General features: G+C 47.8%; 2 protein-coding genes across 5 annotated transcripts in view; one reads left to right on the forward strand and one right to left on the reverse strand.

The window, feature by feature from the left end:
• The window catches only part of MAP7D3 (MAP7 domain containing 3), a 46,725-nt gene extending 42,828 nt beyond the window's left edge, over nt 1-3,897 (forward strand). The window contains exons 20-21 of one of the 2 annotated variants that reach the window (XM_042807061.1): nt 797-1,092; nt 1,660-3,897. In XM_042807061.1, coding sequence (XP_042662995.1) covers nt 797-1,092; nt 1,660-1,688 — 325 coding nt within the window. In that variant the 3' untranslated portion in view covers nt 1,689-3,897. Of the gene's footprint in view, nt 1-796 lie in introns of both variants that reach the window. The other variant, XM_042807060.1, reaches the window with a different exon arrangement.
• A 798-nt stretch (nt 3,898-4,695) lies between these two features.
• Nucleotides 4,696-14,974, reverse strand: part of FHL1 (four and a half LIM domains 1) — a 33,560-nt gene continuing 23,281 nt past the window's right edge. For 2 of the 3 annotated variants that reach the window (XM_032993832.2, XM_032993830.2), the window contains exons 2-6: nt 8,681-8,862; nt 7,793-7,970; nt 7,124-7,293; nt 6,431-6,617; nt 4,696-5,649 (exon numbers count right to left, since the gene is read on the reverse strand). In XM_032993832.2, the coding sequence (XP_032849723.1) occupies nt 5,492-5,649; nt 6,431-6,617; nt 7,124-7,293; nt 7,793-7,970; nt 8,681-8,836 (849 nt within the window). In that variant the 5' untranslated portion in view covers nt 8,837-8,862 and the 3' untranslated portion in view covers nt 4,696-5,491. The remainder of the gene's footprint in view (nt 5,650-6,430; nt 6,618-7,123; nt 7,294-7,792; nt 7,971-8,680; nt 8,863-14,974) is intronic. The other variant, XM_032993831.2, reaches the window with a different exon arrangement.

Genomic DNA, 14,974 nt, shown 5'->3' on the forward strand with positions numbered 1-14,974 from the left:
TAGCAGTTCTTTTCATTAACAAAACGTTCGACAAGAGGGAAGGGAGCAACACTGAAAAAGCAGAATAACCTACAGAAAGCTCCAGAACAGTTTCAGTTGTGCTGAAACACCAGATACAACACAAAAGCCTTTCTTAATGAGATTTTTTTTTTACTATTTAAAATTTTATCTTTTTGAACATAAAGCATTTCCATCTACTACTGGAAAATCTATCCTCTGATGCTTGTTCCATTTGCTCATCTAAATGCTAATGATTTAGAAATGACATTGTGAACTCTTTTTTTATAAAGTGATGATAAATTCATCTCATTCCTCCAGCGATGGGATATGAAGTCATTTTCATGATTTTCTTAAGAATGAATGAAAACTGATCACTCTGATTTGGGTTTAGATTTTGAATCTGTTTTAAATCTTGCTAGTCTTCCAAGGCACCGTTTTGTGTTTAAAAAGTCTTAACTGGAGAAAAAAGGAAAAAAGCACACTACTAAAATAGGATTTTAATGGTGCAGAGCTTTAAACTTGTTGCTTTCTTATATCAAATTTCTGGAGACAGACCTTACCTGAGAGCTGTTAGTATAGTAAAAAGTGGCTGTGTTGGCGAGTCGTTCTTCCCTATTGGCTCTTGGAGGGCAGATCCTTTGTGGCAGCTGGAGGAGCTTGTCTGGGAATTCCCTTCAGGATAGTCAGTCTTTTCCAAAGTACGCAGACCGCTAATTGGCTGGCCTGTAATCAATCTAACGGCTAAACGTGCAGAAACTCTAATACAAGTATCCGTTCTTTTTTTTTTTTTTTCTAGCCATCCTGCAAAAGAAATGATTATCGATGACTCAGTGAAGTTGGGTGTTAATGAAGCTGATCATACAGTTGGACTTATTCAGAATCTTAATGGAAAATCTGGTTCATGGACTTTTGAGGAGTTTATTGACGTTGGAGTACATTCCAAGTCAACCAAACTGAGCTCGGACAGCATCGCTGCTGGTAACTGTAATCAAAACTTGAATGATGCTGCTACAATACCTTCTAGTTCCAAATTGGCTTTTGAGGAGGATGGTGCAGTGAATTCATTGACCAAACCTATAGATGCTTCATCAGGTAATCCAAGCTGACTTCCCTATTTGTCTCTTCCTCTGGCTAGGTAATTAACTTTCTTGCATTTTACTCTCCTTGCCTTAACTTCAGCTTCTTATTTTCAAGGCACTTTTTCCAATGTGTAGGCCGGAGGGAAAGCTCTTTCTTTAGTGCTTGTAACTTGCATTCTGTCAGAAGGAGTCACCAATTGATGCCTTTATAGGGAGCTGCTCTAGACAGCAGCTAAAGCCTGACGTTAAGGCTCTTCCAAAGACACAGCAGAGCCCCTGTGATGCTCCTGTATCTCCTACCAGCGCTCAAGCCCATCCGTTGTATTTTTAGGCTGCTTCTAAGATCTCTTAAATGGCACATGTTACTTTTGAAGATACTAACGGTTTAAAAGGTGTCTGATGTAACTCTACAGACAAGACCCTCCCACTCCTAGGCATGTTCTGTAGCTTTTTGATGCTGGCCTGCACGGTCTTACAAGGTCTCTTCAGGCTCTGGCAAGGTATTAGCTGTCCCCTCTACTTACTGTAGAATAGGCTTTCACTTCACTGAGGGGGGTAACACCAACCTTAAATTCCACAGATGGCTGTCTTACGTTCTGGGAGGAGTAATAAAGCTGCACACACAATATTCTGAATTCTGTGAAAGAAGCAGGGCTGTATCTGAAGCCGCATGTACTTGAGAAGCCAGACCCTGATGCAGTACGGCATAGCGTGGCAGAGAGGCTTCAGTGAGCTAGTTTATGTAAGACTAAATTTCTCTGGTGTTGGAGCTAAACCCCAAATGGACGTACTCACGGCAGGAGATCTCGTTCCCTGAGATAAATGACTGTGTGATCAGTTGAAATGAACGGTAGTGGAAGATACAAGACTTGCTATCCACATTTTCTTTAAAAGTGATGTGTAGCACTTTTTTTGATTAAAGTGTAGCACTTTTCTAGACTGAACTGTTTCCTGAGTCTCCTCTGTCACTCTGCGTCTTGTGAATTTTATTCCCATAAAGTACGTAGCCTTATTGAGACTTTCCTTGAGGCCACGATTAACTGGGCCATGGGAATAGATGGACTTAATGTGATACAGCTGATCGCATTTTGTTCTGATCAAAATCATTAACTTTTTAGTGAAGAAAGTGTTGCCTTTTACTTTTGAACTTGAAAACGTTTAGACATACTTTGGTTTAAGAATTATGTATATAACTTTGAAAACTAATATTCATATATAGAAAAAGAGAAGCTACTGTGCTGATTTTGGACTGTAACCAAGTGGTTCTGTGCTCACTGCCTGGATGTAGACTGACAGTGATGACAGACGTATGTGGCATACACCCAGTTGTGATGGTTAAATGTTTTCTTCTCTTTGCTCTTTGGACAGAACTGTGAACACTAGAGACCTGGAAATAACCAGATTGCACTTCAGTAATCCAGTGTTTTATCAAGTACCGAAGGCCTTGTTTTGAAAAGCTGCTTGTTTACCTTTATCCATCTTCAATTTAAAAACAAACAAACAAACAAACAAACAAGAAACCACCAGGGGAGGGATGTCACACTTCTGATTTGCACCTTGAAACATTTCAGGGAAACTGTTGTGCCAATGTTCCTTTTCCATTCATTTAGCTAACTGTTAGATAAGATTTCCTTGTTTAAATATCACTTGTTTCCCTTTTACAGACTTTACAGTAACCTGTTTCAGTCCTTTTTTTTTTTTTTTTTCTCCCATATCGGTATCATGTACAGCAACGTGCCCCTGGAGGCTCCCCTTAGCTACTGGCCAGATTTTGCATCTTCCTAAAATGGCACTTGATGAAATAAGATTCATTCAGCGTGTGTTAAAGCTGAACTCCCTTTGTAACGTCCTAGAAAAATGCAAAATTTACAATCTTCAATTTTGAATGGAAAAATTCCTTATTTTCTAACATGAAAATATTGGCAGTTTCAAAATGCAGTATTGTACCATCACTAATGTTTTAATCTATTGGCAAACATCAAAATATTTTACAGCATATGCACTAATACATTACAGAAATGTTGAGTACCTAGGTATGTCTGTCATAGTGCAGTTTAACATGTCATGCTTTTAAAAATGTTTTTGCTTTTGAATTACTTATTTATCTACACTTATGGAAGTATTATTTTATTGTGTACATAACAGTATTATTCCACTGAAGTCATATTTTGTTCATGTTAATTATTCTAAGTGTTCCTGTTCTAGCTTTATGACAGTGGCTGCAAGCTGCATATATATTTCCCTGCCCCTGAAGCCTTCACTGAGTAATCTATTCAGCCTAAACTCGCCTGCTTTTTACAGCATGAAGAGATTAACTAAGCATCTTCTGAAAATTGCTACTAAAAGTAATAACGCAGTCTTGTTCTTATGTCTCCTGTAACAGATATAATGGATAAGTGATTACTTTAAAGAATAGCTGTCTCAAATCCTGCTATAAACCATTGGCTGATACTTCAAGTCAAATGAATCATCCAAATGGCAGCTGTGTTTTCAGTGCTTAAATGCAAATGGTTTTGCTGGAACTAAACGTGTTCTTTCCTCGACACCGCAGTTACAGTAGGAAACCCTCAGCCGCCTCACTCTCGCTCTTTGCTATTCAGAATACGGTAGAACCGTTTTAGACTTTAGAGCAGTGCCTTAGGTCAAAGGAAAAATGTATTTTTGTATGATAGCTGTTTCGTTCTGGCAGAGACAATCATTCTAACAAAAAAAAAAAAGCCGATATTTTTTTCTGTGCTGATACTGTTTGTTGAAAAGTCTGTTACAGCTCTGTGTAAATATGTGTGCACTGTTAAATAAACTTTGCAGTTGAACAATGCTTTATTTCTGTAATGCTAATATTCTGTAATTACCTTACTAGGAGTCTTCAACCCCTGGCCAAGCTGACCTGCCTTGAGATGCACTCTGGTACTGCTCTAACTACTCCACACTGCAGATTCCCAAACCCAGTAGCCTCTTTGGCTGTTGCATTTGTGTGGTTGGGAAGGTATTTGTACTAACAAACACCTTCAGCTTTTCCTGTGTTTGTACATGCTGATGACATAACTGTTGAATTCTTTAACTTGCTTTTCACTGTAAGCCTTTGCCTTTTGCTTGTAGCACTAGCATCTTTATGTTCTAAGGGTGAGGCCAGCAGTGCCCCATGACCACACTGGAGCAGTGACCATCAAAAATATACAGCAAGATGCTGCCTTTGGGTTTTCGTGCAAGGGTTCTTTGTTTCTGGTAGGTGGTTGTGAATGAAACGAAATGACTGGAGCAGCATCTAGTTGATAAGTATTTCTGTATTTCACTACAGTGGAAAGAAAACCTTAAATTCGGGTTGCTGGAGGGTAGGAGATCTATGCACGGACAGTGGCTGTACATATGTTCTCCAAAGGGCTTTTTCACACAGGCTGTTCTTGGCAGATGGTTCAGTGTCAGTTATATATTAAAAAAAATAGTTTATGGAAAGTGTTGCTTTGGTCCTCGGATATTTAAGGGTGATATGGCAGAACAGCTGACTCGTTACTTTGCCAGTATCAGTGTATGAGACTTGATTTCAGTAGCTCAGCCATAAAAGGTGTCAATCGTGTAAGATGGCAAAAAGAAAAAACAATTTTCCAGACTGTAGGACTCCAAGCAGGCACTAGTCTCATTTTTATTAATTCATAAAACATACACTGACATGATAGGAGAACTATCGTCGTCTGAGCTACTAAGGCACTTCTTGTTAATGGATTAATAATTGTAGATAGACAGCCTCTTTTAAACAACGATGTAAAAAAAGCTGATGAGCAAAACTTTGGGGCAAACCGTGCGGAAATCAAGACTAAAACAAGTTTATGGAAACTTAACTAAAGCTAAATCATACTGCCAAAACATTGTTATATGTAAGATGAAGCCATTCCATACACATGCTGCATTTTGCTTGGGTAGGGTAAGCTAAGGTATTTATTACTGAGCTGCTATTAATGGTGTGTGATGTATGTAATGTACCTGTACTTGTAAAAGCATAATAATGGATCTCTCTGATCCCAGGTGCAATCTTTGCATCTCTGTTTCTGAGGTGCATGCCTTGTCAAACCCTCTTGATTTAAGTGCCAAGCTTCAATATATACCAGACAAGTTTAAAACTAGTTTTGTTTTAGTTTAAGCCACATGCAGATTATGTGGTATGTGGATCTCTACATCTAAGGGCATTTCAAGCCTTTACACTAAGAGTTACTTGGAAACAAAGAGTTTTGCAACACTACATGCTTTTGTACTGCAGGAGCTTCAAAAGTCAAACCCGGTATATTGAGGCTACATTAGTTTTTGTACTAAAATGGAAAAAGTTAAAATTCTTGACATGCAAAAACCTGCTCCTTCACCGGGACTGTTTTGGAAAGCAGGGCTCTAAAATCCATTTTACAGCAGTTGCTGTCTGCTCCTTACAGCCGTTTGGGACACTCAGCACAGTAAATTTTTCCATTATGGCAAACAAAGCGCTTGTTGGCCAGGCCACGGGCACACTTTGTGCATTTGAAACAATAATCGTGCCAGGATTCATCTTCGTAGTTAACCACACTGGTTCCTCTTCCAAATCCTGCTAGGAGAGAAAACAATTATAGGACGGCGATAGTAGCTTTCCCTTGGCTGGGTTAGCCCACCAGACAGCAGATCCCATTCTTACTGCCCCCTCTGCTTCTGTAGTCTTGCAGACCAGAGTTGTATGCCTAAAACACTAGCCAGAAGTGCAACTGAACCACACTGTTTGCTGCTCAGTGTCACTGCTCTTCGAGAAACAAGCAGCTTAGCATAAGGCTTGTGCAGCTTGTCTCTGCAATAAGTTTCCTCCTTGGGATCCTTTCTCCAGGAAACAGTCAAGCTGAAGGAAAGACCAAGATGTAGACCAAGGGCAGGTTGGGCTGAACGCCCTACCTTGTTGTTACGGGCTCAGACCTGTGCTCAAAAATGCAGAATGGAATGCAAGTCTCAGGGGACTGGCAGGAATAGGGCCCACATTTCAGTGCTGAGCTTTGTAATCCAGTCACTTACACGTAAAAGTCACTTTGGGGCACTAAAACACCAGTCTTTTTAGACTTGAGGTTCCCAGACTAAAAGAGAGGTGGGAGCAGTTCTAATTGGGGAAGTTCCAAAGGAGGTGGATTTGAGGCATGCAAAGAGTGAAGAGCTCAGTTGCATAACTCAGACTCCATCCAGCAAACACACGTAGCTTATCGTTAGCTCACGTGTAAAATTGCTGGGATGGGGCTCGGGGGTAGCAGACCTGCTTCTGGCATTAGCAGCCTCGTAACTGCAGGTCTTTGGGGATCGCTGTTCTGACCTGAAGCACCCACTGCCCTCGAGCTGCATTTAATGCAACGTACCTGTAATAGGATTCTTGCAGCCAGCACACTTCTTGGCAACACACTCCTTGTAGCAGTCAACACAGTAAAAATTATCCTCTACGGCTGTGAAGCGCTTCCCGCCCAGTTGCTTCTTGCAGTTGGAGCAAATGAAACACTCGGAATGCCAAGGCTGTTCCTGGTAAGTGAGGCCTCCAGAAGTGATGGGCTAAGAGGCAAAGAGCAGAGATGTGTTTCAGAAGCGGTAGGGAGAGATGTGATGCAGGCATGGGGTGTAGGGCAGCAGGGCTTTGTCATGGAGATGATCTCTTGAAAGTTTTCGTTAAATAGTGCAGCGCACTTGAGTTCCACTAGCCCCGAATCCTGGGTGCATGGAGTTTTTGTAATAGTTTATTTTACCTGCAGTGATTCTGCAATTCTGCACTAATCCGTCGCAAAACTCGTAAACCAGCTATTTTATAAAATACTGTTTTATTGCTTGAATACACAGTACCTACTAGAGAGCTTAAACGATCCCCAAATCAAGTGCAAGGCCAGTGCCCGCTTGGCTCCAGCAGAGTTGCCATCAGATAACCCTACAGCCCCTGCTCAGCTACTGTAACGTGCAGGAGCCATTAACTCTCACATTATTGCACCACCAGCTGCTTCCACCAGTATCTCAAGGAAGGAAAGGGCTACTTCTGGCAGCTGCCTTTGCAAAGCGGAAGGACTTACGTTCTTGCATTTAGCACAGGTCTTGGCAAACTTATGCTCATGGCAGGAGACACAGTAGAAGTCATCACCCTTGGGGAAGAAGCTCCCGGATCCAATCACTTGCTTGCACTGGCTGCAAGTGAAACAGTCCTTATGCCAGACCATCTTCTTGTACTCAACGTTTTGGTCTCCTACAACAAACAGAAATAAGCTGTTATGTGGGATTTCAGCCTTGTGACAAACTCCCCACCCTGTGCAGTGTAACGTGTCTGTAGGCCAGACCTGCCCATACCTATGCCCGGGCTTCAATTGCAACGTGGACAAGGGATGAGCTGTTTTCTCCGTCTGACTTTAGCCAGGGCCACCTAGGTTTTCTTAAAATACTTGTCAGGCAGGTGCCTGAGCTGTTCTGAGAACATAACCTTGATTTACAGGGCAAAGCTTTTGCTGGAAATGCTTTAAGGCTAACTACTGGGGTGAACTCCACGTGAGGGTTAACTGCAAAGCAGCCTTTCAAGACTTGAGTAGAATGGATGAGAGCACCAGTCAAAACCTGCACCATTTTGTGGTGCTCCGGCCTTCCACTATGACGCCCATACCCCTAACTGCAGCCCCCCCCCAGCTTGAGCAGCTGCCAGGGTTTTGCCCGAGGGCAGCAGACGTTTGTCCCGCTCTCCCTGGCACCAGTACCTGCAATAATGGGCTTGAAGCAGCCCTTACACCTGGGTGCGTCCGCGGTGGCAGTGCAGTTGCTACACCAAACCTTGTTGTTCTCCCTTAGCATGAAGGGCTCATTGACCAGGGACGTATAGCACTTGAAGCAGCGGAAGCAGGTGTCATGCCAGTAACGGTTCTTGAAATGCAACTCCTGGAACGAACAGAAGCAGAGGGAGCGATAAAGCCCTTCTCTTGCCGAACAGCCCTAAAACCCGGCTGCTGCCTCGGCAGCCTGGGCAGCAAAGGACAGATTCGTTGGTTCCTAAGCACGTCGGCGTTCGGTGGTTGGAGGTGCAGGCAGTTAAGGGAAGGACATTGAACCAGACTCACTGACACAATCGCTTTGGGGCTTTCAGGGTAGCAGGAGCTTTGAACCAACCCCTTTGAGATTGGACATTTCTCTAACTGTGGGCTGCTCTGGTTGTCAAGTTTGCTGTCGCTCAGCTGTACATTATTACTGCCACAAACACGAAGCAATAAACGTTTGACAAAGTGACAAAAATCAGATCCTAAGATCCCGAGCGCTTTGCCCAGAAGATGAGTTTTCTGCAAGTCCTGTGCAGGCCCGGTTACCTGCAGTACTCTCTCTTCAGGACAAATTAGCATTTGAAGCAGTTCACGTGGCTGACTCTAGATCCTGAAATTGCCTCCTGTGCAAAACCAGCCCATCGTGAGCATCCCTACTGCAGTGCCCCAGCGCCTCTGAGCTCTTTGCCCAAGGAGCACAAGGCCCATCAGCCAGAGGACTCTCAAGAGAACTTGTTTTCACCCAGAAGCTCACAGACCAGAGCCAAGAAAACAAATGGGAGGGTCGTCAGCACCAGCCTGTCCGCATTACCCATTTAACTGCTCAGCACTCACCTTGGAGTCGGCTCCGATGGGTTTCTTGCACTCGATGCAGGTGTTGGCACAGATCTTCTCAAAGCACTTGACGCAGCAGTGGCGGCCCTCTTTCTGCACGTACTTCTTCCCGTGCAGCGGGTCACGGCAGTAGAAGCAGTCAAAGCGCTCCGACATGGTGCCCACGGTGTAACTGCCAGGCCCTGCAAGAGGAAAGAGGGTGAAGTTACAGCACTGAAGCCCCGATAACTGCTCCAGCTTCTTGGGTCCGTGCAAATAAAAAATATCAGGAAGATGGCTCAGCAACGAGCATGTGGTGATGTCACGCTCCTCAAGGGCTTGTTGGTAGAGGAAGCAGCTTCGCTGCCAGCACCGTTCGGACAATTTTTGTATCAGGCAGCTCAGTAGTTCATAATATAAACATGACAGCTCTCTACCAGCTGCACTGGTCTCTTCCAGATGCCTCCAGCTTTGTCTTTAGGGTCTAGATTTGGCTAACAAACCACCACGCTCAGCGAGGCTGGGTGCAGTAGACAACCTGGGTTTTGTCACATCACGAACTCATACACCTGCTAAAGGAGGCAGCTTGGATGTCCCAGGTCCCGAACTGACATTTAGGCTGCAGATAGAGAAATAACCGTGAAGTCTCAGAAAAATGCGGGCTACAGGGCCGACTCCTGGGTGTGCTCTGGAGCTCAGCAAGGGCAGGGGCCACCCTGCCTCCTGCAAGCACTGCGCTTGCTGCTGCAGATAGCAATAAGCAATTGCAGTGGCTGGACACCAGGTCCCGCCAAAGCCACCCTCTCACCCCCCTCCTCCACTGGACAGGGGAGAGAAAATACAACGAAAGTCTCGTGGGTCGAGATAAGGACAGGGAGAGCTCAGCAATTACCATTACGGGCAAAACAGACTTGAGTTGGGGAAATTAGTTTAATTTATCACCAGAGTAGGATAATGAGAAAAACTAAATGTTAAAATGCCTTCCCTCCACCCCTCCCTTATCCCAGGCTTAACTTTACTCCCAAATTCTCTACCTCCTCCCTCCCCCAGCATGGCACTGGGGGATGGGGGGTGCTGTCAGCTCACCACACAGTGTCTCTGCTGCTCCTTCCTCCTCAGGGGAGGAACCCTCACACTCTTCCCCTGCTCCAGCGTGGGGTCCCTCCCATGGGAGACAGTCCTTCACAAACTTCAACACGGGTCCTTCCCACGGGCTACAGTCCTTCACGAACTGCCCCCGTGTGGGTCCCCCCCTCGGGGTGCAGCCCTTCAGGAACACAGTTCCCAGCGTGGGTCCCCCACGGGCTCACCAGTCCTGCCAGCAAACCTGCTCCAGCCTGGGCTCCTCTCCCCACGGGGTCACGGATCCTGCCAGGAGTCTGCTCCAGCACGGGCTTCCCACGGGGTCACAGCCTTCCTTGGGGCATCCCCCTGCTCCAGCCTGGGGTCCCCCACGGGCTGCAGGTGGGGATCTGCTCCCCCACGGGTACAGAGCACAGCCTGCCTCCCCACGGGCTGCAGGGGAATCTGCTCCCATGCCTGGAGCACCTCCTCCCCTACTGACCTTGGGGGCTGCAGAGTTGTTGCTCTCACATATTCTCAACTCCTCTCTCCCGCTGCTGTTGCACAGGGGGATTTTTTTTTTTTTTTTCCCTGTTTTTAAATACATTCTCCCAGAGGTGCTCCCACCATCGCTGCTGGGCTCGGCCTTGGCCAGCAGCAGGTCCATCTCAGAGCTGGCTGGCCTTGGCTCCAGCAGACTTGGGGGAAGCTTCTGGCAGCTTCTCCTAGCAGCCACCCCTGTGGCCCTCCCCCTACCAAAACCCGGCCACACAAACCCAATACAGCAATGCATTAGTAACACGAATATTTTCAGTTCCCTTAATAGCCATCCAAGCTATGAATGCTAGATTTCTGCCTACAGCAGTTCTGGCCAAGCACAAAAACCCAGTGCTCTGCCTTCCTGAGGTCCAACTCGCTGCGAGCACCGTGCTGCAAAGTTTGCTCGCTGGCAATGAGAGCAGAGTCCCGCGCCAGCCTTTGCCCATCACCTTCTTAAGAGGAAGGATGCTAGACTGGTTTATTTACATATTTCACGTCAAGCAAGGATGATGACACCTAATCACTCACTGATAGCCGCTTAGTCCGTGATGGCCAGGCCCACTGCAGGCCTCGGCGAGGTCCTGGCTGAGGTGCCGCGTAATTCCTGCGCGGAAATCACCGCCGACCACGAGCAGAGCAGAATAGTTTCCATGTTTTCAGCCTAAGCCCGCAGCCAGCTGCAGCCCTCCGAGGCCTTTTGTGCTGGATAGTTGGGCAGCTTCCAGCTGCCTCTTTTCACCGGGCTTTTACGTATAAAGTAATGAGGGGGGAAAAAAAAAAAAAAATAAATAAAAAACAAGAGGAGATCTCCCTACATGTTAAGATACTTTAGTTCATGTCAGCAGGGTTCTGCCAAGGCATGGTGTCCCACCGTAGCCAGAACATCAGTGGGTGTGGGGAGCTCTTGACCAGAGGATTTTCCACTTTGGCCGGAGGTGCACGCTCACGCTTCCTCCCCAGGCACCCACCCCAGCCTGCACACACACCCGGTCTCAGCATCCCAGATCCCTTCTGCTAACGGCTCCCTCCATTCCCCCACGCCCTTCCTCGCAGGAAGCCAGCAACACTCCTGCCAGGGGGCAAAAGCTCGGGCAGTTTTACACGTGCCTGGGAAGTCCCAGAAAAGCGGCTCCATCCCTGGCCCTGCCACTCGTGCCTCCCCCCCACAGCCCCCAGCACGGCAGAGCCCCCCTTCCCCCTGCACCTCCCACAACCCAGGGCCCAGCCCTGAACTTTCTGCACCATCAGCAACTGGACGGGAGTTTCGGCAGCGGTTTGGCAACGGGGGCCGCCAAGAGGAAATTTAATTATTCTTTTCCTGATGGAGCTTGCAGCGCCAGCACAGGGCGGGAAAGGGAGAAGGATGCGGTCAGGCTGGATAAATTGCTGCTGCTTCCTGCTGGGGGGGAGGCCATCAGCACCTCCACGGCGTAGCTTCACCCCGACCACCCCACCAAGCTCCCAAATCCTGGGGCTGCTTTGCTTCCTGCTCCCGACGGAGCTCAGCAGCGCGACGGCTGCTCCTTCCAGCCGTGCTGCTCCAAGCCCCCCAGCACAGCACCTTTATAAACTGCACCAGGGCTTGGGGGTTTTTTGGGGGTGTGGAGAGGGTACATCATTCCCGGCCGTGCCCTCATGGCAAGGGAGGGCCCACGGGACCCTGTTGGGCTCGGCCACAGGGTGCTGAGCGGGCAGGACCGCCGTGTTGTTAGGGCACGGGGACCTGTTTACACAGCTTTTCCTGGGGGACTTGCCCACCCCGGTAATTCTAGATGTCCCATCAACTGCGGGGCCCAGCCTGCCAGCAGGAGAAATCCCCGGGCTGGCAGAGGAGCCGCCGGGGCCTCGCAGCAGAGGTGCCGGTGTCAGCACACCTCAGACACACGCACATCAAACCCAGCAGCTCCTGGCACTGCCCAGGCACCGCAGCAACAAGCTGCTGCCTTCGCCATCTCCTCTGCCACCCCTTTTTTTTTTTTTTTTTTTTTTTTCTGTTGTTCTTCTTCTTTCAGAGTACCCTGCTGTTGGCAGAACACCGTGAGCAGCCCTGACATAGCCATGCGCAAAGCCCAGGGAGGTGCCTGCCTGCAAATGAACATTTTGCTGTTATTTCAGAGCTCTTCTGCCTCATCTCTGAGCTCGGGAGGCTGCTGGACGGGCAGTGGAAGATGCTGGGGTGGGAGATTGGACTCGCACTGTTACTTTGCAGATCTTAAAATCCAAGAGTCATCTCACTGTCTCCCCCCTTTGTCACCCTTTCGATAACATCAGGCCAGAACAAGTTGGAGCATTTCTCTTGCAGAAAGCAAGTCGGAGAGTCTTGACAGATAGAACATCGCACCGGGAGGCTGCAGCAGAGGTGGGAACCCGGTTCACACCCTTCCCCTAAAACTTACAGAAGCAGGCTGGAGGCCAAGCTGGCAGGAATCGTGGTCTATGGGGACCAAGGTCTGGAAATGCCGCCTTGCTAAGGTCAGGAGGCGGCCACGTCCTGCTGACAACTACGCCAAGGGTTGTGTTTGTACCGGTTCAAGTAAATGAAACAAACAAACAGCTGGGAAGCATGGAAACTATGTGAGCCACGGCCAGCTCTGCAGAGCTTTATCAAGCAAGTGGGTTTTATTTAGCAGAAATGCAATTGCACAGAGTCCAGGGCAAATGGTATCGAAACGTTCCTGATGTCGGGTTTAGGGTTGCTTTCAACCAGAACACATAATCGTGAACATATGGCTCAGGGAGTAACATAATCCCGTGTTCCCATATAACGCATCATGTGCTAATGGGAGACACACATTTATCACAGCAGCTTTGGAGCTCCACAGACAAATTAACACTGCGCCTGACAGCCCCAGGAGCTGAGCTGTGCAGGCAGGCAGGCCAGCTTCTGCCTGCCTCGTGCCATCTCACGGACCAAAAGGCCCCCCACTCCTACACAGGCTGAAGCGTGAATTTTCTTCCAGGAAGAAGAAAAGCTCTTGCAGGAGTTTTCTGCCCTCAGTGGTATCATCTCTATCCTGATCTAGACCCAGGAAAGGCACCTCTATCTCCTTGCCTGCAACGAGGATGCAAACGCTGTCCATGTTGTCCCAACAAATGTGCTGGCTGCTCACGATCTCTGCTCACTCGTGCCATGCTGAGAGCCCACGTCAGCCAGACCATCTCCTACAACCCTCCCACGGGAGCAGCCCACCCAGGGGCTGGTGCACGAGAGCCCTGAAAGGTGCCAGTCCATGGCAGAATGAGGCCCCACACCAGTAGCAGCTGTACTGGGACCATTAGCTCATTTTCCCAGGGTGGAGCAAATGTCCACGGAGACTTCAGAGCTCTGCTGCCCTGGGGAAGAAGCATTTAGTATCCTACTGCTGTACCCTTAAGCAGTCCTGTCTCTTCTTACAGAAAGTAGAGAGAATATGTATTTGTTGTGCTCTTTAAAAAAAATAAAAAAATATATATATACATCTTCTAAAGCCTGGTTGGCAGCAAATTATGGTTTTGGAGATGCTTATCTCCTTAATAACCTGTTCACCCTCCAGCTGCACCAGGTCTCTACAGCTTAACAACTTTCCAGAGCTTCCAGGTACTTTAACCCTGGCCTGACTTTGCTCTCTGGAAAACTGGCAAGTCACGAACCTAAGTGCACACTGGGTATATGGAAAAACCACGACTCCTTGGGGCCTTTATTTTAGCGCACGCTGCATAGCTTCCCCATGCAAGCTGCGCCGCAGCTGTCGAGCACGCAGCGGGGATTCGCACCAGTGGTACCACCATGCTCCAGCAGCACAAAACTCAGTGCTCAGGGTAAGCACTCATCAGACTGACCACTAAAACCATAAGCGCCGTACCTTTGAGCTTCATTTCACAGTGGTGGGATTAAAGCAACAGCAGGTGTTTTAGCTTGGAAGTTGTTTGAACAGAGTCTCTTTAGCTGTAGCTTTACACCAGACCACAGCGTCTCTGAGCTGACAGCCTGGTCAAGTGTCTCCTGTGTAACCCCAGGAGAATCACGTACCCTGAGGACATGCGCTTCTCCAAAACCCATTTCAGCTTGACTCTGGGGTCGGAGAAGGGGATTTAGAAAACAGAGGAGAAGTATGGACAGATCAGAATTATTCTCAGTCCCAGGCTGACATCCATGTGCAGAGGATGTGCTTCTGGAGAGAAGCAGGTGAGAAGAGAGCACAGGCTGCTTGGGAGAGGGTTAAGTGCAGCGTATGCCCGTCCTTAAATAGCCTAGAGGACCCTCAATAAAAACAAGAGCTCAAGAAAACTCCAGCAACACTGCCAGAAACTAAGCCCCCTTTTAACTAAGGTGTCCCTCTCCCACCAGCCCTGGCAGGGTGCTGTCTAAATGTAGCACCCTGATGGATTTGGCTACAGCCTGAGGGCGGCTGGCCAGAGCAGTGGCCTTCTCAAGTATCAGGGTATTTGGCACAAAGACCCACTGGAATTCAACCCCAACATCTACCTGACCGCAGAGGTGCCAGTTAGCCACTTGTCCCCAGAGAGCATCTGCTGCTTTTCAAAAGCAGCCTCTCAGCCCTTGGACAACCACGTCTTCCATCTTTCAAATAAAGATCTCAAATGTTTGTGCTCCACCAGCTTCCACGCACCTCAAGGCACATTGACAGCACGCTGTGGAGCAGTCACAGGGCTGTCCCAGCCAGCAGTCAGGGTCAGCATGGCAAGCTTTGGGATGGAAAGGGTACAGACCTG

Source organism: Tyto alba, unplaced genomic scaffold, assembly GCF_018691265.1.
Source record: "Tyto alba isolate M040663 unplaced genomic scaffold, T.alba_DEE_v4.0 Super-Scaffold_5, whole genome shotgun sequence".
NCBI lineage: Eukaryota > Metazoa > Chordata > Aves > Strigiformes > Tytonidae > Tyto > Tyto alba.